This window comes from Salminus brasiliensis, chromosome 20 (genome assembly GCF_030463535.1).
Source record: "Salminus brasiliensis chromosome 20, fSalBra1.hap2, whole genome shotgun sequence".
Classification (NCBI taxonomy): Eukaryota; Metazoa; Chordata; class Actinopteri; order Characiformes; family Bryconidae; genus Salminus; species Salminus brasiliensis.
This window is the reverse complement of record NC_132897.1, coordinates 20,417,150-20,429,361: the sequence shown is the minus strand read 5'-3', so window position 1 is coordinate 20,429,361 and position 12,212 is coordinate 20,417,150. Positions and strand designations below refer to the sequence as shown.

The following is a 12,212-nucleotide window of genomic DNA, read 5'->3' as shown; positions in this document are numbered from 1 at the left end:
GATGCATAAGATGAGGTCCAATGCAAACAAAACTGACTGCTTCAGTTGGGAACAACTAATTAAATCAATTCAATCAAATGTGTCACTGGTTAGTCAGACTAAAATCAGACTGCTCGGTGGAACAGAATAAGCTCTGATGGAATGTGTTGGAGAGATGGAGAGACAGATGTGTTTACACTGCTATATCGTGGCTCAAGTTATGTGGCTTGGTGCTATCTAGATATAATCCTGATACTCAATATGCATTACAAGTTATTAGGTGTAAACGGGGTCAGTGTACCTGTAGAGCTTGTTAAAAGACTTTTACTTTTAACTGCATTTGTCTGTGTGGACTCACCTTAGACTTGTGTTCCCTGTAGGATGTAAAGTGTTCCAGGTACCACTGAGAATTGGCCTCTGAGACTCCGAGAATGCCCAGGGCAGGTAACCTTAGGCCAGCCAGGAGAGTGTCTTTATCCTGGGCATCGATGGCCTGGTTTACCTTAAGCAAGGCTATAAGTGCTGGAGAGGAAAAGGAAGCATTTCAGAGCTGTATTGATATGTAAAAGAAAGGATGGAATCCTTTATTTATAACACATTAAATGTGTGAGTCAGTGCAACTTTGGTACTGCACCAATCAGCCATAACATTAGTACCATCTGTCTGATACTGAGTGGGTCCCCCTTGTGTCACCACAACAGATCTGACCATTCGAGGCAAGGACTCCACAAGACCTCTGAAGCATCTCGTGGTATCTGATATCAAGACGTTAGCTACAGATCCTTTCTGTAAGTTCTACAAGTTGTGACCCACAATAATCAATGTTTTTCATGTTGCCTGTCAGAGGTACTAATGTTATGGCTGATCAGTGTATGCTCCCTAAGTAAATGTACTGAAGATGTGCCCTTGTAGGTAAGGTTTTAGCACTGATCCAGCTTTACACCCCTAAGAGGTATTCTGCACTCACTGTTGACCACGTCCACACTGCCTTGGATCTCCTGCTGGGTCAATAGCTCCTCATACACATCTCTCTCTTCAGTTGCAATGGATGAGCGCTGGACATACACACATTGACACACATGCAAATCAAAGTTAGTAGGACAGCCAGTGTAAACAATAAATTTGAATTCATTTCAAAATGCAAACCATCACCCAATCAACATCTCCATGTCAAGCACATACAGTCAGATGTGCTCATATAAGCCAAGCTGTATCAGTAAGAGCGATCAGAGTTTCATGGGTGAGCTTCCCGAAAATATCAATCAAAATCAATCTTAGCAAATAACTAACAGATTAATGAGGGACAAAAGAAAAGTTGTGGTACAGTTCTGAGATCATCATTAATACTAAACCTTTGGGAAATTGCCCCCAGGTTAGGTAGCAAAGTCAGGCAGTTATAGGACATTACTAGTTGGGGGCGATGTGTTATTTCTAGGTCTAAATCCTGCTGATGTTGCGTATGCTGGAATGCTTGACCTTGTAGGAGGCTCAAGGGAGAAGAGTGTAAACCTAAATGAGCTGTTTTGTGCATGCCATCGGAAAATCTGCTTAGTTTGCGCTTTTCGTTTCTCAGCGTTGTACACAAACACTCTTGTAATTCTCACTGTAGTACAAGCATGAATAATTCCCTCTGTACCTTATTGCTTAACCCCAGTTCACACAGCTGAGGGACTCAATCTCTGGTGTGCCAGAAGCAGCTGTGTATAGTTTTCAGCGTTCTGCCCTTGAGAGGGAGACGTTTAAATCATATTTCACAGTTTAGCTGGTGCAGCAAAAACAGGAGAGAAGCACTACAGAGTCATAAAGCCAGATGTGAGCAATTTACAAAGTAAAAACAATGCCAACACCCATCTAGAGAGGCGCAATGAATCGTTTATTAACTGCTAATGGTCACTGTCTTGCAAATAAGTATGTAATTAATCACAGTTAGCGTTGGATATAGGGTTGTGGGGTATCCACTTTTTTCATACTGTCAGACCGTCTCCAAATATTATAGTGGTATACGATATTAGCTATTCGCCATTTCATCCAACGTTATTACAAAACTGGTAAACTATCACATATAAAGTTCAGTTTGCTCAAGTCCTCAGGTCCACAAGTGGTTGGTCCCAAAATTAGCAAGTGTGGCACATCCATCAACTCCCCTCAAAAGTTCTTATCCCCTGGTCTAACAGTGGTCGGTCCCAAATTAAATAATAAGTGAATACAGTTTTCAATCAAGTCTGACAGACAGAAATCCCAATTATAAAAGTTGGAAGGACAGAAATCTGAAATTTCTGTGGTGTTGCACCTGTAGCCCACTTGCTAAGTTAACACAGCAAGTGGCACACAGCACAGTGCAGCTGCTGTTCTGACAAAGTGCTAAGTTATGTGGGACAGGTTATGTGGGGTTCATTTTTGTGATATTAATAAAAATATCTATACATTCAATACAGATTCTTGAACACTGCTTTTTCTTATGTCTTTGATGACATTACAAGCTGATTACACATGGGCATGGCTTAAAACATAAATGTATGCGAGGTGCTGGAAATGGGTGTGTTCACTGTTCACACAAAGCACAGTCTTGCAGTGTGAAACAACCCTGCTGTTGGCTGACTGGTGTTCATAAGACTGACTGTAATTCAGTCGGTACCATGAAAGTACCAAGCAGTGACCATTTGTAAGTTTGAAGTCCACTCTGTCTCCTCTGGGGACCTACAGGACCAACTGCTGCCACTGTAATTTCATGGCCTAAACAGTGTAAAGCAACACATAACTTCCCCCACATAGTTTTCCTGATTCAGTGTTGATAAGCAGCTGGGATGCACAGAATAAGTGTTCAGGAAATGTGGGACGTGCTTCCGGCCTTAGTCATGAATACAAGAATACAAAGAACTGCGTAAAGCTGACCACAATCAGAAAAGGGTCACATGGCTTACCCGTCCTGAGGCTAGAGCCTCTTTTCTCCTCTTGGCCTGACTCAGTGTGTCCTGGTAGTCATTGGCCAGCTCCGCCTGGGTGTTCCTCAGCATGGCGTTTGGATTCTGCAGTGCAGCCATGGTGCCTTCAGCCTGGCCTCTGTCTATGGCCTCGTTAATGGCAATTACAGCAGCATGTACTGTAGGAAACAGACAAAAAGAGACCAAAATTAGGAGATGAACGCTATATGGACAAAAGTATTGGGACACCTGCTCATTCAGTGCTTCTTCTGAAATCAAGGTTATCCTGCTTTTGTTTGAATAACTGCCTCTTCAGTCCAGGGAAGAAGGTTTTCTATTAGATTCTGAAGCATTGCTGTGAGGATTTGATTGCATTCAGCGACAAGGAACCAGAATTCACAATTTCTCCAGTCCATGTAGAACTGTGTAAAAGGCATTAAATGGTAATAGTGCTAATAACTTTGTGCTGTAGCTTTTAGAGATATTAAACTAAATCATTCTAAATAGTGCAGTTTACATTTTAACCAATAAATTATGCTGAAAACTCTTAAAAATAAATGACTCTGAGCAATGCCCTAGAACAACCATTTATGGTTCCATAAAGTATCATTTTTTTAAATGTAATTTTGAGAGTGCCTTTATTTTTGAGGCTATAACTATGTAATGTAGTAAAGTCTTTGTAACTAAGAAATGTTAAAAAAATCATTGAAAAGGAATTACACAGTTTTGACATGACAAAAATAACTTTACAATTACTTCATTCAAAGCTTATTTAACAGTTACTCAACAGTTACTCACATGCAGCTTCATCCACTGAAAGCTCATTGGCCAGGATGCCACCGATTTTGCTGAAGGCTGGCATCTGGATACCATATTTCTCCAGCTCTTTCCTCATGTTACTGATTTCCTCCTCTGGAAAAATGTAAAACTTTGTCATTTCGGTTCTATTATAACACATATGATAATGGCATTTTGGGCATTTGGCAGATGTTCTCATGCAAAGTGATTTACATGTTGATTATGTTACAGAGTAAGGTGAATGTAGTGTTAGGAATAAAACCTAGTATGCTTTCCCTTACAGGGATCTGAACATCAATTTGCCATGTGAACAGAGTGAGTCCCACCACACTATATTAAACACATGTCAAATCTAATCTAACATCGCCCAGAATGCTCAGGGCCTTTGCTCCACATAGTTTATTATCTCCACTCTTAAAAATAAAGGTGCATTTTAAATGGTTCTGCACCACAGGAACCTGAGCATGTCTGCGGGTTCAGGTTGGCATAACAACCAGTGCTAAAGAGAAGCAAGCAGGGAAACAATAACCACACAAGTGCCACATAGCTCATGTGTGTATCGCAACACTTTTTAGATACACCCACAATTTTAGATACACCCAATATGTCAAAACAATACTAAAAAGGTTCAAATGGTTCTTTTGAGTCATAGAAAAAACACTTTTGGTTCCATAAATAATATAATAATATCTAAATAATATCATGTAACCATGTACTAGAGTGCATTTACACTGGTAAAGAACCTTTGCACCATGCATCTGTATTACAAACATGGTCCTTTCTGGAGCCAAAAGTGGTTCTTCTATAGCATCACTCAAAGGACCACTTGAAGAGTGTAGGTGTCCATGCATAAGCAACAGGTGCATTTTTAAGGATTTCTTCCTGAAAGAGTCTCAGGAGAACAGGATGGAAACTGTAACTGAAACTACATTCATTTTCAGTCAATCAAGTCACTGGATCCTGGTCATTTCTTATCACAGCTGGCACCTTGCCACCATCACACCACTTCTGCAGTTCATTTTATCACGCAGATAAGCGTTGGAATTTCTCTACTGCGCATCCTGAAGACCTGAGATGAGGATAACCTACTGCTAAGGTCTGTAAACACTGAGGCGGTTGAGGTGGACGAAAACACTATCAGTGTCTGTGGTTCATGTTATATTGCAGTTAATCCAAGCACAGTTAGTAATTATCTGCCATTAGCGCCCAGTATGACTCATTAATCAAATACAATCACTCCAACTGTGCCAACTGTGTCTTTAGAGCCTGTGCAGTCAGGCCACTAGTGGGAGCTTCAATGTTGTGGTTATGAATATAGCTGTGCGTCAAGATTACAGGCCTGGGGTTTAAGAGTGTAATTGGGGTTGTTCAAATATGAAACTAATGTAAGGTTTATGCAGGGCTTTACATTCGTACTGCTTACATACCTGTGAAGGCCACTTTTCCCAGCAAGTCTTGGATTTGTGGAGCAATTCCCAATTTGTAGAGATACAAACTACAAAAACAGAAAAAACGGTAGCAGAAGGTTCAGTCAAGAATGCATTTACAACAGCTGCACGTCAATGAAGATAACTTTATATCCACCAACACTTAGTTTGAGTGATTGAATAACTCAGCATATCTTAATCTCATCTGAAAGGGGTGATATTGGCTGTATCAAGCCAGAACAAACAATGGTATTACTTTACTTGGATGGGTTGAATGTAAATGACTGGCTGTTGAAGGTAACCCTATACCTATTCCACTAACACTAACCTTAACCTTAAATTACACCTAAACCTAATTAAAAAAACGTAAGATTGAGTTTATGGTTAGGGTAAGGTGTAGGGTCAAATTCAATAGTTCAGTTGCATTTAATACATATTCAGTTGAATGTTCGTTAAATGTCAGCTGAGTATCTTGCCTGAGAATTGATGCCCAAATAACAACTTTTTTAGGCACACTGACAAAATATAGTCAATTAAAATCAGAAGTTATAGCAAATTTCTTCCTTTACTAACTGGAGCAGGCAGACACAAAATGAACAGTAACGAGTAACTTCATGACATACAAGGGAAAATGATTGGCTGCAGAATGTTTTTCCCACATTTTTTTAAAAACACCATTAATTTCTTCCATAGCGACAAGATAGTTGTCTCAGTCAGACTCTCTCAAGTGGGCTGACTGTGGAGACCACTAAGCTGGTCCGACCTGATGTTATCTGACCTACATTACGTCATTATACAGTGTAGATGCTGTGATAGACCTCATTTTGTCATTTTGTAGTCAGTGACATGCCAACCTGAGAGAGTCAGACTGAGACAACAGGTCTATTTTGGAGAACATCAAGCTCAATCGGAATAAACAAAGTAAAAAAACTTGTGATTTAGGTTAATAAGCAGTTCACAGTAAAAGTGGTTCTGTTGCATCGCTTAAAAAAACATTTGTAATCCATTTGGGTGTAACAGTTTAACAGCAGAAAAACACTTGGTCCAAAAAAAAAAAAAAGATTTTTGAGATTCTTGTGGATGTTCAGCACCCTTAAAAGGTTTGAAGAACCCTGGATAACATGCCCATATGGGGCCTGTATGGGTAGCCCAACAAGGAACCGGAAGGTTTTGTCCAGGGGTTCCACATTGGTACCACATATGGATGACCACCAGGGTCCCACCAAGATCAGTGATGGGACCAAGAGGGGTTAAACATGGGCCACATCTAAGCTGTACACTGCACATGGTGCCTAAATAGATCCATGTGAAATTAGGGAGGGCTGAAACGACAGAGCCCAACTGGGTCCCAGTAATAATACGTGTATAAACCCACTCAGAGCCCATGTCCATCTGGAACCCACCGACCCCACGTTTCACCCATGTGAGCCCCATATGAGCATGCTGACTGTGAATCTTCACTTGATGGCACAAGTTCTTTACCCTCACACAACTGTATTACAAAAATGGTTCTTTACGGAACCAAAAGTGATTCTTGTGGTGGTGCATTGCTCAAAGAACCTTTGGAAGCACCTATGAAAGGAAACCACTCAGTAAGGACAGGTAATATTAAGAGACATAAGACTTCCTTGAGAAATCCCTACATAGTCAAGTAACTGTGTGTAACAGAGTGCAATGCTGCAGTTGCTTGTTTTTTTACACTAGAGGTCAGTATGCAGTAGGTCCACTCCTTGCTGCAGAGGCACTACCACATGCTGCACTACCCGACCTAGAGGAAAGTTGTGCAGTCGGCCTGTTACAGGTGTCTGGAAACTGCATTAAACTTTCATCTACTCACTGATGGGGGATAAGTAGGTCTTGAATTATTGAAGTGTTTAGTGCACAGCGTGCCTGGGTGTGTTTTTGTGTGTGTGTGTGTGTGTGGGTTTACGTGTGTGTGGGAGATAAGCCTGCATGCTTCCTTCACCTTTGACTGCTCAAGACAATAGATAGATGCAGGAGAGATTGAGGCTTTCTTGATTGTACCCTCCATTCAGCAGGGGGGGCAAAGGGCATAGTGTTTAACCTCTGGCACAGGAGAAATCGGCTACAACTGAGCCTGGCAGACGTACAGTAATTAAACTGTTTACACACCTTCCACTAACAGAGAGGCGGGAGAGGAACTGGGACTTCCAGAGAAGTTTTTCAAGGCATCTGGAACAGGAATTCTGTAAGCAAGTAACTTCAGTATCTGAGTTCGGACCACAAGCTACATGAGCCTGTATGACGGTGGGAGGAGAGAGGACTTTGGGCTGGAGTTTTAGGTGGCTCTAAGGCCTTCATGAACAGAGGTAGGGCTAAGAGACAGCGCTGAGGAACGTGAGGTGACATATCACCCCAGATAATAGAGGGTTCAACCATTTAAAAATGGGATTCTTCAACAGCAAAGACAACTGATATATACTCTACAGACGTACGGCAACTCAAAAAATGGGGCAGTGGTGGCTCAGCGGTTAGAGCACTAGGACATTGATAACAGGGTTGTGGGTTCGATTCCCGGGCTCGGCAAGCTGCAACTGTTGGGCCCTTGAGCAAGGCCCTTTACCCTCTCTGCTCCCCGGGCGCTGGAGTTGGCTGCCCACCGCTCTGGGTGTGTGTGTGTACTCACTGCCCCTAACACATGTGTGTGTGGGAGTGTGTGTTCACTACCAGATGGGTTAAATGCGGAGGACACATTTCACTGTACAGTCCACACTGTACAGTGATAAACACGTGCACCTTTACGGGGCAGTGGTGGCTCAGCGGTTAGAGCGCCAGGATATCGATAACAGGGTTGTGGGTTCGATTCCCGGGCTCGGCAAGCTGCCACTGTTGGGCCCTTGAGCAAGGCCCTTTACCCTCTCTACTCCCCGGGCGCTGGAGTTGGCTGCCCACCGCTCTGGGTGTGTGTGTGTACTCACTGCCCCTAACACATGTGTGTGTGTGAGTGTGTGTTCACTACCAGATGGGTTAAATGCGGAGGACACATTTCGCTGTACAGTCCACACTGTACAGTGATGAATACGTGCACCTTTAAAAAAACTTTATTAATTTGAATGCTGCTTGAATGTTTCCTCACTATGTTGGAGAACCCTTTGTAGATCTTTAAAGGTTACACTAATTTTATGAAGCAAAGAACCCTTTTTCAGTACTGTTTTGAAACCATTTGCTTAGAGTGTAGAGTCTGAAATGTAGATTATGTTTGATTGGAAGGAGGAGGAGCTTCTGGAGTGGTTCTCCAACCAAACGCAAGTTGTTCGGATGCTGAAAATATTCGAACCTGCTGGGACAAACATTTAAAACATCTAAAAACTATTTGGAGCTTTAAAACTGGTTTACTCAGATTTCAAGCAAAATTCATAACAGATATTATATTATATTATATTATATATTGTTTTATGTTCTCTGCTGTTGAATAAACTAGTCACCCACTCAATGAGCAGATGAATATAAATGCTATGCAGATATCTGAGATTATTTCATGCTTATAGCTGTTTCCTGTTCTCAGAGGGATTTTCTCTGGGTCTTTGTTGCTCTGCTCTCAAGGCTGCTTAGTCCAGCTGAGGGTTGACTACAGGGTCAGGAAGGAAGCGCATGTGTGACGGAGAGGGAGGAAGCCAGGCAGCCCACACAGACTCAGAGAGAGAGAGAGAGAGAGAGAGAGAGAGAGAAAGAGTGAGAGCAGGAACAGCACCGTAAAACATTTACTACAGCTGGAGAGACCTTCCTGTTGTCAGTTGTTAAACACATTGACAGGTATTTGCTAAGTGCACTCATCTGCGCAAAGAAAAGAAGGATGTTCGAAATTAACTTCCACTGATGTGTCCGGCTACTCTCCATCATCACTGGAGCTTTTCCATTCATTTCTTTTCCACTGTCAAATCACAGATACAGATATAACTGCCTGTCAAACACCGAGCTGAAACACCTCAAACACTGGCCTTAAATATTGATTGTGAATATTAGATTACATTGACTGCTTTAAATGCATTACCCTAAGACAGCAAGAACAAGAGCATGCTGAGCTTTTCCTTACATTTCTCTTGTAAGAACAGATGTGTGTTTATTTTATGCATTTTTTCACAACCTTAAGTCCTGCTGTATCATATGCATATCATGTACGGTGTATACTGTATACTATCAGTGATATTCATCTAGCCAGTGATATTCATCACTATCATCTATCTGTCTGTCTGTGATATTCCAAAACAACATTCGATGTTGCATCACAGTCTGTCTGTCTGTCTACCTATGTATCTATATATCCATCCATCTTGGATATAACAATACAACATTTGATGCCTGCCCACCCGCCCGCCTGCCCACATATATGGACTGTGTCAGGTCAGTGGCTGGACACCAACAAATTTAATTGAACTGACTGATCAAATATCCAAGTCCAAAATTCTGCCAAAAGCATGCTGACGGCTCCCAAAAGTGCTCCAACTTGCTAAGGGATATATGGGTGTGCTGTCTGCATATTTCTGACCCTGTGTTAAGTGTTAAGTAAAAACTCAAAGCAATTTAAACTAGTGCATCCTATTGTTGTTTTTTTCTATTTCAGACGTATCCTGTCACTCATTCTGAAAAATGATTGAAAGGCTAATATTGCCATGATATTCATCTCTATAATGGGTCTATGTACCAACAACACTGTACACACTAAACTAGATACATGAAGAGTTTGTAGTTGTGGATTCGCTGAATCGCTAGGGGCACTGCCGACTTTCACCATGTCACCACGGCTGTCTGTATGTAATGTGCATTAGAAAAGGAAACAGAAACCATCTCTGCAAATACGCTTCCTGCAGGGCTGGGCACCTGATATCTTAACCGCATGCACACGGCATCGCAACAGCACCAAATCTGCATCGCTTAACTGACATTAGGAGAGTGACGACTGCTGCATAAAATCTGCAACCACAACCAAAGACTTTGTATGCTGCTAAAATAAAGAACAACACTCGCAGATGTATGTTGTACATAATACATGCTTGAGAGGAGAGATGTAAGTACTTGAGACTGAACACACAAGATAAAGAAGTAAACATGGAAAGATTTAAAAACGGTGATAATTTCAGAGGCCAGACTGATTACATCGTTTCTTGATCTTGGGCTATTTGAATCTGAATCCAGAGTGAAGGGTAACGCTAATGCTAATACACACACGTTACAGAAACCCAGTCACAGCACATTCGCCCACTATAAACCAGGTATTTCACACCAGTTGTCGACAAACAACGACAGATACCTGTCCAGAGTGTGTATTACTACACACACACACACACACACACACAGAAAATGACTTGACTGCAGTTTTGTAAAGGAGCTGGGAGATGATTGGTCAGGGAAGAGAGTCAGACTGGATTGGAAGTTATTAAACACACTGTAAAACAGTCATATTAATAAGAGTCTCGACTAAACTACATCAATCAGTCCAGAATGTCTCATTAAAGAAACTGAATTACTTCAGTATGAATCAGCAGCTCTGAACTGTGTGACTGTATTATTTATACAAACATAAAGATCGGATCGGTATCGGCTGATACTCAGATCTTGAGGACATCCCTCTGGAAATTACAAAAATGTTCAAACTCCACTCACTGTATGGATTTGTTCAGTTCCACCAGCTGCTCACCTGGTTTACTGTAGTTAAGGACTGATTAGATAACCTAGGTGTTGGATGGTAACTGTAAATACAGGCCTTCCTCAAGGAGAGCCCTGGAAATGGTTAAGATAACACACACACACACACACCCACACACACCAAATCCCACTGTATTGTGTATTTGTACGTATTCAGTGTTCTTCTATATTGTACCAGCTGTGTAAAGTGTTTATTGACATACAAACTGCTGTGAGGGCGCTACAATCACAGTGTACTATACACTGGGTGGCCACCTGATGTGGAGATAAGAACAGCAGCCACGGGGGCAAAAGAAACGCGGGAATCGACAGGAAACAGTGACAGGAAATGAGTAAAAGCAAGCAGGAAATACACTGACGAGGCTCAGTAGGAGATGCACCACAGGACACTTCTGATTGAAAACATCACCCAGAAGGGATTGGAGTGTGTCTGCGGGTTCAGGTTGGCATGACAACCAGTGCCAACGAGACTGCAAACAGACAAAAACCACACAAGCTCGTGTGTGTGTGTATCGCAACACTGTGTGTGAGGGCTGAGCGGTACAGAGAAGATACTAGTATTGTGATTATATGCCTACATTTTACTGAGATTTTAGATATACCCAATACATCAAAACTACACTACACAGAATATTATGGCCACCTACCAACAGTGGGAATAACCACCCTTGGCTCGGATGACACTAGTGAGGCACCGTGGCATGGACTGTATTAGGTGATAGAAGGTGGTCATTACAGAGGATAACTGGTAAATCGTGACATGTCCATTGCTCTGTACCTCTCACCGGAGTTGTCCTTACAGTGCAAGAGCAATTGACATGCCACTGTGGACCAGTAAACCTCTATATGAACAGCCTCCGTTACCTAGTACAGTCAATGCCATGACGTCTTGCTAGATGCTAGTCTGCATCTGAGCCACTGTGTACATCCACCTACTAGTCAGCTGAACTAGCTGAACCGTCATCTAGGTAGTCACAATGCCATCACCAGAGACAACTGTGGGTCCATGTGGGTTGCCTGCAAAAGCTCCCAAAAATGAATATCAAGTACAAGATATGTGTTTGCATTCATTTATTGATGTCCCCCAGTATGTCAAATATAGATACCACTGATACCACTGAAATTGCAGGTCGCTGGGGGCCTAACTTGTTCATTTCACCACCTGAAACTGTGATTGAACAGGATGCCTCATGCTTCATTTGCATATTGAAGCCTTCTGCAATATCAGGATTACAAAAGTAAATAGAATAATAACAATCAACATTCCTACAGCAGCTGCCAGACAACATATATGTATATTGGAAGTCGTTTAATAAAGTGGAGTGCGTAAAAAAATAGAATTCGTATTAATTAAGATGTAATGTTGATAACTTTGAGCCTCTGTAATTCCTGCACAGAGTATGAGGTAAGAAGAGTCTCTGGC

At 41.9% G+C, this 12,212-nt stretch overlaps 1 protein-coding gene across 1 annotated transcript in view; it reads right to left on the bottom strand.

Moving 5' to 3' along the window:
• iqgap2 (IQ motif containing GTPase activating protein 2) overlaps positions 1-12,212 on the bottom strand; it is a 76,142-nt gene that overhangs the window by 37,501 nt on the left and 26,429 nt on the right. The window contains exons 6-10 of the mRNA XM_072664522.1: positions 5,126-5,193; positions 3,699-3,812; positions 2,901-3,079; positions 947-1,034; positions 338-501 (exon numbers count right to left, since the gene is read on the bottom strand). Of these exons, the coding sequence (XP_072520623.1) occupies positions 338-501; positions 947-1,034; positions 2,901-3,079; positions 3,699-3,812; positions 5,126-5,193 (613 nt within the window). The remainder of the gene's footprint in view (positions 1-337; positions 502-946; positions 1,035-2,900; positions 3,080-3,698; positions 3,813-5,125; positions 5,194-12,212) is intronic.